At 39.6% G+C, this 15426-nt stretch overlaps 1 protein-coding gene across 3 annotated transcripts in view; it reads left to right on the top strand.

Annotated features, from left to right (window-relative positions):
- The first annotated feature begins 628 nt into the window (after positions 1-628).
- LOC102754460 (ceruloplasmin) overlaps positions 629-15426 on the top strand; it is a 56414-nt gene continuing 41616 nt past the window's right edge. For 2 of the 3 annotated variants that reach the window (XM_006772580.2, XM_015569710.1), the window contains exons 1-5: positions 629-820; positions 2021-2265; positions 3554-3766; positions 4398-4568; positions 5881-6123. In XM_006772580.2, the coding sequence (XP_006772643.1) occupies positions 666-820; positions 2021-2265; positions 3554-3766; positions 4398-4568; positions 5881-6123 (1027 nt within the window). In that variant the 5' untranslated portion in view covers positions 629-665. The remainder of the gene's footprint in view (positions 821-2020; positions 2266-3553; positions 3767-4397; positions 4569-5880; positions 6124-15426) is intronic. The other variant, XM_015569711.1, reaches the window with a different exon arrangement.

Raw genomic sequence — 15426 nt, 5'->3', positions numbered from 1 at the left:
GCCCTTCCCCCTTTCCTTTTTTTCCTCTCCTCCTCCTCACCCCATCTCTCTCTCTCTTTTTAAGAAGAGGAAGAAGAAAAAGGTAAAGATACAAATTATGAACAACAAATATGCATCTATCAACAAGTGAATCTAAGAATCAAGTTAAGAAATCTGATGATCAGAATGTACTGGTGATTATAATAGAATCAGGGACATAGAAAGGGAATGGACTGACTATTCTTGGGGGGGAAAGGGGTGTGGGAGATGCGGGAAGATACTGGACAACAATCGTGCACCTATGGATGAGGACAGTGGGTGGGGAGTGAGGGCAGGGGTTGGGCGGGAACTGGGAGGAGGGGAATTATGGGGGGAAAAAAGAGGAACAAATGTAATAATCTGAACAATAAAGATTTAATTAAAAAAATTTTTAAAAAATCCTCTAAACTGGCAGTATACACCTGGCGAAAACCCAGTATTCTCTATGGATTGTGTAGCATTTCACCTGTGTGACTAATGAAAATTAAATATACTGGGAAAGGAATTGACAGACATGTAGATGAAGCACATGATGAGCTCTTATGCAACCTTAAGTTATGTAAATGGTACCAATGAGAAAGAAAGTCTGGATTATAAAAGGAAGGCAAGCATCATTCAGTTAGTCTCTCCAGACTCACGGTTTAAAAATGAAGTTCCTTTTACCACTGACCTTTCTGGTTTTTATTAGTTCTCTGGGTTGGGCAAAAGATAGGCACTACTATATTGCAATTAAAGAAACTACGTGGAACTATGCTCCGACTGGTAAAAATATGCTGAATGGGAGGCCTATATCAGAAGATGAGTAAGTAATACCTTTGTGTTGAAAAAAGCTACTATCAGAAGCAAAAGTTTCTGTTACTAATGGATAAAATGCTGATGAAGAATTTCAAATGATTGACCCTTTAACGGCACATTTGAACCACTACCAGAACCACTTCCTTTCTGTTTTTAGTATAAGATGGCATGGAAGACAGATATTAATATAAATCAGACATCGCTCCTTCCAGGGATTATTGCCACTCTTGCCCTCATGTCACATTACTTTGGGAACATGTCTTATTCTGTTTTTACCAGCTGCTTTGTTCAAGTAGTGCTCAAGATGTAAAACCAGTCTTCTTTCTAATATTGAGTGTATGCCGGAGACTGTAAAATTGCAGCTATCTTCTTGACTTATCTCTTCAGATAATAGGAAGGGGGTAATCTAGAGGTTACTTGTGGAATATGGATTTACTGTTTGTTGCCAAAATACCCCAATTCTACTAACAAATCACAAGTGTATTTAAATGTGTAAATGATCCTAAGTGCTTGTGAGCTAAAGCAACTTCAAAGTGAGGTGAGAAGCTCTTTTGTAGTTCAGTACAAATACTTTGGTAAGTCTTTTTTCATTATTCTTTTTTTATTAAATATATTTTTTATTGATTTTTTACAGAGAGGAAGGGAGAGAGATAGAGAGCTAGAAATATCGATGAGAGAGAAACATCGATCAGCTGCCTCCTGCACATCTCCCACTGGGGATGTGCCCGCAACCCAGGTACATGCCCTTGACCGAAATCGAACCTGGGACCTTTCAGTCCGCAGGCCAATGCTCTATCCACTGAGCCAAACCGGTTTGGGCTTATTATTCTTTATTGTTTAAAGTATTACATGAGTCTCCCTTTTCCCCCCATTGACCTCTCCCCCAAGACACCCCCTCCCAAGCACAAGCCCTCACCCCCTTACTGTCTATGTCCATTGGTTTTGCTCATATGCATGCATATATTTTAAACCAAACCCCACATGTATTACTTGCTACCTTTGCATTTGGTCTCTTCATCAGACATTCCAATATTCTCCTTGGCTGCAACACCATTTTTTATGCCCTTCATATTTTCTCTGGTGTCTGTTTTCTCTATCAAAATTAGGTTTTAAAGATTCTTTCTTCTAGTTTCACTTGAATCAACTTTTTTTTTTCTAGTCAAAATTTGTTAACATTCTCTTTTTTTTGTTTGTTTCTTTTTTGCAGAGAGTCCCAGATATATCTACAACGTGGCCCAGATAGAATAGGACGTGTTTATAAAAAGGCTTTGTATTTTCAGTATACTGATGGTACATTTCAAAAGATCATTAAAAAACCATTATGGTTGGGATTTTTAGGTCCAATAATTAAAGCAGAGACTGGAGACTATGTTTATGTACATGTAAAAAATTTTGCTTCAAGAATGTATAGTTTCCATCCTCATGGATTAACCTACACTAAAGAAAATGAAGGTAAGTGGATTCTCTTCCCTTATATGCCAGAGTTTTTGCTCATAGAGAGAATGAACCCAACACTTGAGGAAAAATAAGGTAATTATTAACTGGGTATCATTATGAACTAGGAGTAGTTTGAGATGTTTCCATACTCTTATTACTTCTGATGTCTTTAATATTTATATCCAAAACAGTTCTTTTTTAAATTTTTCATTTAAATTTTTTTTTATTTGTTGCCATGTGCATTTTAAAAATTTTATTGAATTTATTGGTGTGGCATTGGTTAATAAAAATATATGATTTCAAGTGTAATACGTCCATCATCTATATTTTGTGTTCTCACCCAGAGTCCAGTCTCCTTCCTCATTTAAATCTTGAATGAGTGACAACTCTGGTACAATTTCTGGGAAAGAAAAAACACTTTTTACTGACCCAAAGGACATTTTTTTGTAGGAGCCACTCATGAGAGAAATGTTTGTTGGCAGAAATACTGTTCTGCCCCATCGTATTTCATTTCCTAGTGAATGAGGATTAGCCTCTTGGAAAACATCAGTGTCAAGCGAAATCACTGACTTCTAGACAGTGTCTTCCCTCTTACACATATGTCTGATGGCATTGGGGGAAAGGGGAAGAGAAAATCAATAAATAGTGTTTTGTGTTCAAATGAAGTGCAAGAGTCCCAAAAGATGGGTAAAAAATGAGAAGTTTGCCATGCATCAAAGTAATCTATTTAATGAAGAAGCTTTATGCATAGTTATCAGGATTCTAGCCTCAAGAAGTGGAGATCTGAAGTGAAATTTAAGGAGAGGAAAGCAAAGTCCCAAATTCATAACTGAAGTAATAGTTCAGGGTAATTAATGTAAGCTCTGCAGAGGGCTACTTTTGGATCCCAGTGGTCTTCTTGGAGGTCACACGGATGCCTCTCGATGTCATGCGTCCAAAGTCTTATTTGCAGTGAAGAAAATGTGGAGGGCAACTCAAGAGCCTTGATCTCTGTATCCAATATCTATTGACATAGTAGGTGAACATTAAATATTTATGGAATCCATCAATAAAAGTGATGAAAGTCTGATAATATACTGCCTGCCTCATTACAATTTGGTCTAGAAAGTGGCCAAGCTGGGCATTTAGATGAAACCCAACTAAATGGGATCTGGGGAAAGAGGAGTCAGGAGAGAAGAGAAAAATGCACACTTTACTCTGAAAATACAAATTAGCCAACATTCATGGCTTAATGGAAAAACCATGAATCACATTCATGTTGTCTAATGGTTACTGTGACCACAATGCAGATTATGTTTCCTAGGTGCTCTCTATCCTGATAATACTACCGGCCTGCAAAAAGAGGATGACCATGTGGAGCCAGGGAGCCAGTATACTTACAGGTGGTTTGTACAGGAAAGGCAGGGGCCTGGCCCCAATGACAGCAACTGCGTAACAAGGATATATCACTCCCATGTAGACACTTCCAGAGATGTGGCTTCAGGACTTATTGGACCAATTCTGACTTGTAAAAGAGGTAACAAATTTTTTAAATTTCATGCAGCAATTGAGTCAACCAGAATATGTGAAATTTTGCTATCAAATGAGCTCTTTTTTCCTGCCTTAATCTTGATTCTCTAGTAAAGAAATAAAGTTTCCATCTTGAACTCTAAGCACTAGATGGCTGTCTTGAGTACAATGCCTGGGTTCAAGTCCAGTAATCCAGTTTGATCAGTAGATGATAGTCCGACCCATTAAACTTCACTTTAGCCTTCCTCACACAAAAGTGCTGCAGCCACCTTTCTCCTACCGAGAAGTGCTGAATCAACAGGGTGGGAGGAAATGAGATGAGAGGTTATCTGCCTGTTCCTTGCATGCGTGGTTCCTTAGGGTTCTGTCTGTGAGGGTGCAAGATTTTACTTTTATATTTTAAGTTGAATCCATTAGAACCATCAAGCACATGGACACAGACAATAGGGGGGTGAGGGCCTGGTGGGGGGATGGGAGCAGGCTGAAAGAGGTTAATGGGGGGGAAAGGAGGAATTCTGTAATACTCTCAACAATAAAATTCAATAAGTAAATAAATAGAACCATCAGCTTATTTTATAGCAAAAGTAATTATGCAAAGGGAAAGTTTTCTGGTTTTTGTTGATGTTTATTTGTTTCAGGCACACTGGATGGAGACACTGAAAAATATATCGACAAGTTTTATGTTCTGATGTTCTCTCAAACTAATGAAAACAAGAGTTGGTATATCGATGACAATATTAATACATATACTGAATCTGGCCAAGTTAATGCTACTGATCAAAGCTTCGAAGACAGCAATACTATGGCCAGTAAGATTAAAAAACCTTTCTCATTTATAATATACTACTAGAGGTCTGGTGTACGAATTCATGCACCAGTGGGGTCCCTCGGCCTGGCCTGCAGGATCAGGCCGAAACCAGCTCTCCAACATCCCCCAAGGGGTCCCAGATTGCGAGGGGGCACAGTCCAGGCCGAGGGACCTCACCAGTGCACGATCAGGACCAGGGAGGGATACAGGAAGTTGGCCAGCTGGGGAGGGACCACAGGAGGGGTCCAGGGCATGTCTGGCCCATCTCACTCAGTCCTGATCAGCCGGACCCCAGCAGCAAGCTAACCTACCGGTCAGAGCATCTGCCCCCTGGTGGTCAGTGCACATCATAGCAAGTGGTTGAGCAGCCTTAGCATATCATTAGCATGTTATGCTTTGATTGGTTGAATAGACGACTGGACACTTAGCATATTAGGCTTTTATTATATAGGATAAGTCTAACTTCTGTGATTCTATTTAGTGAATTTCCTTTGTTAAGTTTGTTTGCTTGAATTTATGTTTCAGTTTTTCACTCAGGCTCTGCTGGTTGATATGCAAGGATCTAGTAAATCCTGCTACTTTCCAAAGTTTCCTAGCAAGTGAAGTTAGATAAATGCATTCGTTTTCTAAAGTCTGATAGTGATAAAAAAATTGATGGTAAAATCATAGAAAAGGTGTTGTTTTAAGGTAATAATATATTATGGAAGAGCAAAGACATAACTGACCAGGTATGTTATGAAAATGTATTTGTAAACAGACTTTTTCAGAAAAGATGCTCCTATTATCTGTCACCTTTGTCTTTCTCTCTTCTTCACAAACTTTGCTTAATTCTATTCTTTTTATCTTTCACTGCTTCCTGCCTTTTGGTTTACCTTTCCTCCTCTTGCCTCTAAATCAATGGTTCTCAACCTTCTGGCCCTTTAAATACAGTTCCTCATGTTGTGACCCAACCATAAAATTATTTTCGTTGCTACTTCATAACTGTAATGTTGTTACTTTTATGAATCGTAATGTAAATATCTGCTCTGCAGGATGGTCTTAGGCAACTCCTGTGAAAGGGTCATTTGACAGCCAAAGGCGTCACGACCCACAGGTTGAGAACTGCTGCTCTAAATCCTTGTGCTACTACCACTTGTAATCATACACAATGTTTATGGCCTCTTTTTTGTGAAACACAAATTAACTCTTGTCATAGATTATGTACAAGGACAATGTTGACACTGCTGGGTTTCTGTAATGAGGAAATGCATAGAATTTATACCATATGGCCCTTGTCTATCATGCTTCATAGGTTAATTTACATTTGTTTTCAGCAATTAATGGATACATGTATGGAAATCTACCCAATCTCACCATGTGTGCAGAGGACAAGGTCAAGTGGTATTTTATTGGCATGGGTGACCTGTTCGATATACACCCCATCTATCTCCATGGACAAACTCTGCTATCTCGAAATCACAGGAAGGACACCATTACGGTCTTCCCTGCCTCATTGGAAGATGCCTTCATGGTGGCAAAGGGCCCTGGAGAGTGGATACTGGGCTGTCCGATATATGGTATGGATTTATTTCTTTTACATAATACAGGGTCAGAGGAATTCGAAGGTTACAACCCATTACTAATACCTCATATGCCAAATGAAGAAATAAATCTAGCGAGGTGATAGGATTTAGAAAGTCAGTGATGAGGTCAGGCCTAGAAACCAGGTCTCTGGCACTTATTTTTAAATTTAAATCCTTTATTGTTGAAAGTATTACATATGTCCCCTTTATCCCGCATTGACCTCTACCTAGCACTGCTGCCCTCCCAAGCCCCCCTTCCACATGCCCTCACCGCCCCCTACACTTTGTGTCCATTGTTATACGTATATGCGTGCATACAAGTCTTTGGTTGATCTCTTACCCCTCCCATCCCCCACTTTCCACCCACCCTTACCTTCCTTCTGAGGTTTAACAGTCTGTTTGATGTTTCTGTGTCTCTGAATTTTTTTTATTGTCTAAAGTTTTACATATCTCTCCTTTCCCCCTGATTAACACTCCTCCCCGCAAGCCATTCCCACTCCTGGAAGCCCCCATTGCCCCAGTGTCTGTGTCCATTGGTTATGCTAATATGAATACATACAAGTACTTTGGTTGCTTTCTAACCCCCCCAACCCCCCACCTCCACTGCCATTTGTCTCTGGCTCTATTTTTGTTCATCAAATTATGTTGATCATTATATGCCACATATGAGTGAGATCATGTGATATTTATCTTTCTCCAACTGGGTTATTTTGCTTAGCATAATGCTCTCCGGTTCCATCCATGCTGTTGCAAATGGTAAAATTTCCTTCTTTTTTACCGCAGCATAGTATTCCATTGGGTAGGTATACCACAGTTTTTTAATCCACTCATCAGCTGATAAGCACTTAGGCTGTATGCAAATCTTAACTATTGTAAATTGTGCTGCTATCAACATGGGGGTGCATAGGTCCTTTCTGATTGGTGTTTATTTCCTGAGATATATTCTTAGGAGTGGGATTACTGGGTCAAATGGGAGATCCATTTTCAATATTTTGAGGAAACGCCATACTGTTTTCCACAGTGGCTACACCAGTCTGCATTCCCACAAGCAGTGCACAAGGGTTCTTTTTCTCCACATCCTCACCAGCACTTGTCATTTGTTGATTTGTTGATGATAGCCAATCTCACAAGTGTGAGATGGTACCTGATTGTCATGTTGATTTGCAACTCTCTGATGATTAGTGACTTTGAGCATGTTTTCATATGTCTCTTGGCCTTCTCTATATCCACTTTTGAAATATATCTATTTAGGTTCATTGCCCATTTTTTATTGGATTGTTTATCTTCCTTTTATTAGGTTGTATGAGTTCCCTATAAATTTTGGATATTAAACCCTTATCAGATATAATATTAGTAAACTAGAGACCCGGTGCACAGAAATTTGTGCACTTGGGGTGGCGGGGGGAGGTGGTCTCTCAGCCCAGCCAGTGTCCTCTCGCAGTCTGGGACCCCTTGGGGGATGAGCACCTGATGACTTAGGCCCACTCCCTGGGAGATCGGGCCCAAGCTGGCAGTCAGACATCCTTCTGGCAGCCTGGCAGCACTTGGGGGATGTCGACTTGCCAGCAGGGAGCAGGCCTAAGCTGCAGTTGGACATCCTTAGCACTGCTGAGGTGAGCCTCTCCCACCTCCACTGCTGAACTGGCAGCCGTCAACCTGGATTGTGGCTGAGCAGAGCTCCCCCTGTGGTAGCGCACTGACCACCAGGGGACAGCTCCTGCATTGAGCATCTGCCCCCTGGTGGTCAGTGTGTGTCATAGTGACCAGTCATTCCCAGTCGTTCTGCTGTTAGGGTCAATTTGCATATTACCTTGTTATTATATAGGAGTGCCTGGCCAGCCTAGGTGAGGGGCTGATGGCTATTTTCAGGCTGGCCACAGCCCCTTCAGGGTGGGGGTCCCTGCTGGTGTGCCTGGCCAGCCTGGGTGAGGGGCTGATGGCTGTTTGTAGGCTGGCCACAGCCCCTTCAAGGTGGGGGGTCCTGCTGGGGTGCTTGGACAATCTGGGTGATGGGCTGACAGCCGTTTTAAGGCTGGCTATGCCTCCCAGCGGGGACCCTCACCCCATGAGGGTTTGGCCAGCCTGGGTGAGGGGCTGATGGCTGTTTGCAGGCTGGCCACAACCCCCAGTCATCCAAGCTCCCAGTGGAGGCTCGCTGGAAGCAGGTATCTTGGATTTATTTGTCTTCTATAATTGAATCTTCGTTGCCATGAGAGGAGGCCACAGCCGGCTCAGGGCTGGTGGGAAGCTTGGCTTCCTCCATCACCCGAGCAACCAAGCCTCTTGCTTGCTCCAGCTCCATGGCTGCCGGTCGCCATCTTGTTTGGGTTAATTTGCATATTGTCACTCTGATTGTCTGGTGGGTGTGGCTTAGGGTGTAGCGAAGGTACGGTCAACTAGCATCTTTGTCTTTTATTAGTGTAGATATGTGCTCCCATGTAGTGGGCTCTCTTGATGCTTTCTTGATGGTTTCTTTTGCTGTGCAGAAGCATTTTATTTTGATGTAGTCCCATTTGTTTATTTTCTCCTTAGTTTCTATTGCCATAGAAGTTGTGTTGGTAAAGATATTGGTACAATAATTGTCTGTTATTTTGCTGCCTATAGCTTCTTGTAAGATTTTTATTGTTTCTTGTCTTATGTTTAAGTCCTATATCCATTTTGAGTTTATTTTTGTGTATGGTGTAAGTTGGTGATCTAGTTTCATTTTTTTGCATGTATCTGTCCAATTTTCCCAACACCATTTATTAAAGAGACTATCTTGCCTCCTTTGAGTATAATGGCTTGGGTCAATTTCTAGGTTCTCTGTTCTGTTCCATTGGTCTCTGTTCCATGTCTGTTCTTTTGCCAATACCAGGCAGTTTTGAGAACAGTGACTTTGTAATATAGCTTGATAGCTGGTATTGTGATCCCTCCAACTTTGTTCTTCTTTCTCAGGATTGCTGTGGCTATTCAGGGTCATTTTTAATTCCATATGAATTTTTGGAGAGTTTGTTCTAGGTCTGTGAAATATGCCAGTGGTATTTTAATGGAGATTGGATTAAATATATAGATTGTTTTGAGTAGTATGAAAATTTTAATGATGTTGATTCTACCAATCCATGAATACAGTATATTCTTCCATTTTTTTATGTCTTTCTCTATCTCTTTTCTCAACATCCTGTAGTTTTCCAAGTACAGGTCTTTTACCTCCTTAGTTAAGTTTATTTCTAGGTATCTTAATATTTTTGTTGCAATGGTAAATGGTATTTCTGTAAGTTCATTATTGGTGTAAAGAAATGCTATAGATTTCTTGGTTTTGTATCCTGCTGCATTGCCAAATTCATTTATTAAGTCTAATATTTTTTTGATGGAGTCTTTAGGGTTTTTATGTATAGTATCATGTCATCTGCAAATAATGACAGTTTTACTTCTTCTTTTCAAATTTGGATGCTTTTTTTTTCTTCTTGTCTGATTGCTATGGCTAGCACTTCCAGTACTATGTCGAACAAGAGTGGTGAAAGTGGGCATCCTGTCTTATTCCTGTTCTTTGGGGAAATGGTTTTAGTTTTTGTCCATTGAGTATGATGTTGGCTGTAAGTTTGTCATAGAAGTCTTTTATTATGTTGAGGTATGATCCCTCTATTCCCACTTTGTTGAGAGTTTTTATCAAGAAAAGGTGATGAATTTTATCAAATGCTTTTTCTGCTTCAATTGATCTGATTATGTGATTTTTGTATCTTAGTTTGTTTATGTGATGCATCACATTTATTGATTTGTGGATATTGTACCAGCCTTGCATCCCTGGAATAAATCCCACTTGGTCATGGTGTATGATCTTTCTAATGTAATGCTGGGTCTGATTTGCTAGAATTTTGTTGAGTATTTTAGCATCTATATTTATCAGGGATATTGGCTTGTAATTCTCTTTCTTTGTAGTGCCTTTATCTGGTTTTAGGATTAGGATAATGCTGGCTTCATAGAAAGAGCTTGAAAGGGTGCCTTCCTCTTAAATTTTTTGGAATAGTCTGAGGAGGATAGGTTTTAGTTCTTCTTTGAATGTTTGGTAAAACTCCTGTGTAAAGCTGTCTGCACTAGGGCTTTTGTTTGCTAAAAGTTTTTTTACTACTGCTTCAATTTCATCAGCAGTTATCAGGCTATTCAGGTTTGTTATTCTTCCTGTTTGAGTTTTGGAAAATTGTATTTTTCTAGGAATATGTCCATTTTGTCTATGTTGTCCAGTTTGTTGAAGTAGAGTTCACAGTAATTTTTTTTTACAATCCTCTGTATGTCTGTAGGATCAGTTGTTACTTCACCTCTTTCATTTCTAATTTTGTTTATTTGGGGCCTCTCTCTTTGTTTCTTGGTGAGCCTAGCTAGAGGTTCATCAATCTTGTTTATCCTTTCAAAGAACTAAGCTCTTGATTTTATTCACCTTTTGTATTGTTTTTTATTTTTTATTTTTTTGGTCTCTATGGTATTTATTTTTACTCTGATCTTTATTATCTCCTCCTTCTGCTTACTCTGGGATTTTCTTGTTGCTCTCTTTCTAATACTTTAAGTTTTAGGTTTAGATAATTTATTACCAGCTTGCTTTTTTTTTTTTTTAAGTAGGCCTGTAGAGCTATGAAGTTCCCTCTCAGAAATGTTTTCACTGTGTCCCATAGATTTTTGATCGGTATATTTTCATTGTCATTTGTTTCCAGGATGTTTTTAATTTCTTCTTTGATCTCTCTGGTAACCCAATCATAGTTTAATACCATGCTAGTTAGCCTACATGTGTTTAATTTTTGTATTGTTTTTACTGTAGTTGATTTGTAATTTCATGCCATTGTGATCTGAGAAGATGTTTGATATGATTTCAAACTTCTTGAACTTGTAGAGCCTTAGTTTGTGTCCTAACATGTGGCCTATCTTTGAAAATGTTCCAGACATAGTTGAGAAGAATGTATAATCCATTGCTTTTGGATGTTGTTCAGAGGGTGTAGAGTTTTAGTTTTTCTAGATGAAAAAGAGTTCTAGAGATTGGTTGTGTAATTACTATTACCAAGTAATATTTTGTCTAGAGAATGTATCAAGTGATGTCAATGGGCTATTAAAGTCCCCTGCTATGATTGTTTTTGCTGTCAATCTCTCCCTTGATCTTCCAGAAGATTTTTTTATGTATTTGGGTGCTCCTGTATTAGGTGCACATATGTTTATCAGAGTTATATCTCTCTGTTGTATCAATTCCTTTAGTATTAGGAAGTAGCCCTCCTTATCTCTTGTTATGGCCTTCACTTTGCGATCTATTTTGTCAGATATAAGCATTGTTACCCCAGCTTTTTTTTCACTTCTGTTTGCCTGAAATTTCTATTTCCATCCCTTCACTTTCAGTCTGTGTGAGTCCTTTATTCTGAAGTGGGTCTCTCGTAGATAGCAAATATATGGGTCATGTTTTCTTATCCATTCAGCAACCCTATGTCTTTTGATTGGAGCATTTAATCCCTTTATGTTTAAGGTTATTAATAATAGGTACTTGTTTTTTTGCCATTTTTATTCTTTATGCCTGTGTTCCTTCCTCCTTTTATATTTCTTCTTTTTACAAAATTCCCTTTAGCATTTCTTGCATTGCTGGTTTGGTGGTAATAAACTCCCTTAGCCTTTTTTTGACTGTGAAGCTCCAGATTTCATCTTGCTGGATAGAGTATTCTTGGATTCAGTCCCTTGTTCTGCATCACTTTGTATACATCATTCCATTCCCTTCTGACCTGATGTGTTTCTGTTGAGAAATCATTTGATAGTCTAATGGGAGATCCCTTGTAGGTAACTTTCTGTCTCTCTCTTGCAGCCCTTAAGATTCTTTCTTTGTCATTAACATTTGCCTTTGCAATTATGAAGCAAATTGGTGTGGGTCTTTTTATGTTCATTTTGTTTGGGACTATCTGTGCTTGTGTGACTTTTTTTTCCCCCAAGTCAGGGAAGTTTTCTGCCATTATTTATTCAAATCATTTTTCTAATCCTTGCTCCTCTTCTTGACCTTCTGGCACCCCTGTTATGTGGATAATGCTTTGTTTCATGTTGCCACAAAGCTCCCTTAAACTCTTCTCCTGCTTTTTAATTTTTTTTTCCATTTTTGTTCAGATTGGGTATGTTTTACTTCCCTGTGTTCTTGCTTGTTGATTTTGTCCTCTGCTTCTTCTTGTCTACTGTTGAAACCTCCCATTGTGTTTTTTAGTGCAGTTATGTCATTTTTTATTTCCACTTGATTCTTACATATGTTTGTGGGTTTTTTTGTTTTGTTTTTTTAATCCAGCCAGTTTAGGAACTTCATAACCCTTATTCTGAATTCTTTCTCTGACATATTGTTTGCCTCCATTTCATTTTTTTCCTTTTCTGGTGATTCCTCCTTTTCTTTCCTTTATGGGTTCTTTGTCTTCCCATTTTTGCTGTATCTTTCTGGCCCTGGTCACCCTTCTTGGGGTTTGAGAGGTTGAAGTCCCTATCAGGCCAATGGTCCAGAAATCATTAGCCCAGAGTCTGGATCTGCCTTTAATCTCATGCCTTTATTGTCTCTGCTCTGAGTTGTAGCCCCTTCTCCCATGGATCTGGTCCCTCAGTTTTCTGCTTCAGATGCTCAGGGTGACAGGAGTATATGCAGAGTTTCTTTGGTGTGTGACACCCTGTGGTGTCCCAGGGCCCTCTGGCATGCAGTTTTCTATGCGACCCTGGCATCTTTGGCACGGTGGTGCCCTATGTCCCTCAGGCAGTAGACTTGTAGTGTGGTCTTGTGGCCCCTGGTTAGGCACAGCAGATTGCTCCAGGTATCCCCAGCAGTGCTCTCCTATGGCCTGGGGTGTGGCACATGCTGGGTTGCTCTGGATAGCCCCTGCAGGATTGTCCCAGGGACGGGGGTGTAGCAGGTGCAGGTTGCTCTGGGTCACACAGTCAGAGCTTTCCTATGGCTCAGAGTGGGGCATGTGCTGGGTTACTCAAGGTCTCCCTGACAGTAAGTCCCTGGGCAAGGGGTGGAACAAGCATGGGTTGGTCTGTATTGCACAATCCACGCTTTCCTGTGACCCTGAGTGAGGCACCTGCTGGATTGCTCTGGGTTGCCTCTCCTGGGACCCTGGGTAAAGTGGGCATGGGTTGCTTTGGGTTGCACAGTCCTGTTTCCAGGAATGAGGCACACTCTGGGTTGTTCCATGTCACCCCAGCAATGCTGTCCTGGGGGCCAGGGTGGAGAAAGTGCCGGTTTCTCTGGGGCACACAGTCCACACTCTTTTGTGGCCTGGAGTGGGCCACACACTGGGTTGCTCCAGTTCACCCAGGCAGCAGGGCCTGGGGCCTGTGGCAAAGGTGGTACACAGGGCTCCCTCTGGACTTACATTCCAGAAGCCAGATCTTGGAATGCTGGGTCCCAGCAGGCTGATGAAAAGACCTGGTGAGGGAGGTCACTCTGGCAAGTGCTCCCTGCAGACATGTGGGAACCTGCCAGGAGGTATTTACCACTCAGTGCCAGGGCATGGTGGTGGTTCCATGCAGGTTATGGCTGGCAAGTGACATTCTTTAGGCATCCTCTGTCCTTCCTTATTGAATATTGTCTCCTCGGCCTGTGGCTAATTTGTTAATTCAGAGTGGTTGTTCTCCGATTTAGTTGCTTTTTCTGGCCTGGCCCAAGGATGTGGTCCCCAACACTTCTGCCTATTCAGCTGCCATTTTCTCCTACCCTTTGGTACTTTTAACTCGATGATAATAAACCCTGTTTGGTATATAGGGGGATTTGTTATTGTTGTTTTTACAGAAAAAAAAAACTTTTATGTTCATTAACCTGTGAGTTTTACAAAAACCTGAGCACTGGAGAGAGCAAGTATTATTACAGATTTGTTTGTTGGTTTTTTTTTCAATGAGAAAACAAGTTCTAAGAAGTTAAACTCTTGCCCAAAACCCTGTAAGAGGTAGAGCCAAGAATTATGTAGGAACAAATACAGTTGACCCTTTGACAAGTTGGGATTAGGAACACTGACTGCCCTCACTGTCAGAAATCTACATATAACTTTTGACTCCCTCAAAACTCATTTACTGAGCCCACTGTTGAAGCTTTACTGATAACATAAACAGTCAATAAGCAAATATTTTTATGTTATATGTATTATCTTCTGTATTCTTACAATAAAGTAAGGTAGAGAAAAGAAAATGTTATTAAGAAAATTGTAAGAGAAAATAATTTACACTCCTGTACTGTATGTATCAATACCATAAGTTTATGTTGTCTGTTTACAAAATGAAAAAATATGCATATAAGTTGACCTGCACAATTCAAACCTGAGTTATTCAAGGGTCAACTGTAATTATAATCCATTACTCAGTAAACTTCCTTATTTTCATTTATTATCTCTTCAATCACAGGATCCTTTGAATAATAGGCTGGTCAATTATTAAGTTATTGATCTTTTATATCCTTAAATATAACCAAACTCTACATATAATCATGTAAATGTTTTGTTTTACTTTTCAATCAGAAAATCTGATTATTATTAGAACTGAAGAATTTAATTTTTATTTCTTTGTACAAAAATGGGGTTTACTTCTCTGATCAAAACCTTTTTCTTTCTAAGTCTCATACTTTGGTTAGCATCACACTTCAATTAATTATTTAAACAACTATGTACCAGGTGTTTATTAGTATTTCCTGAGTGTTGTGTTCCTCTCAGGGCCACGGGGAAAAGGAGAACCACACACAGCCATTGTAATTGAAGGGTTGAATCTGATGATATTAGAAAGGAATATTATTTTCACCACCATCTCAGTCAGTCCCCTCTCCAGAGAGTAATCACTGTAAACGATTGAGTGTGAATACTTGCAAACCTGTTTACTATGCATTTTCACACAATATGTATGAACATGTGCAAAAAAACCCACAGCTGTTTTGTGCTTCTTTTACATAATTAGATCATACTGCATATAATACTCTGCTGCTTGCTTTCTTCACTCATTAATATGTCTTGAAATCTTTTCTATGACATTCTTCATCTATTTAACTTATTCTTGTAAAGTGTTATGTAGTTTTCCGTATTTGGGATGTATACAAATTTATCTAACGATTTCCTTACTGATAGACATTTCATTCCTTCTATTTTTTTTTAATTTATTGACAATATTGTAGTTAATACCTTTTATTTGTATATTTTTATGCATGTATAAATATTACTTTGGGGTAACTACCAAGAAATGAAATTATATAATGGAAGGGTTTTTAATTTTAACAAATGCTGCCAGATTGCCTTCAAAATATATACACTAATTTACATTTCCACCAATGGTACTCTGAAATCAAATACA

The sequence above is a fragment of the Myotis davidii genome, unplaced genomic scaffold, assembly GCF_000327345.1.
Source record: "Myotis davidii unplaced genomic scaffold, ASM32734v1 scaffold766, whole genome shotgun sequence".
Taxonomy (NCBI): domain Eukaryota; kingdom Metazoa; phylum Chordata; class Mammalia; order Chiroptera; family Vespertilionidae; genus Myotis; species Myotis davidii.
This window is presented reverse-complemented; position numbering and strand designations above follow the sequence as displayed.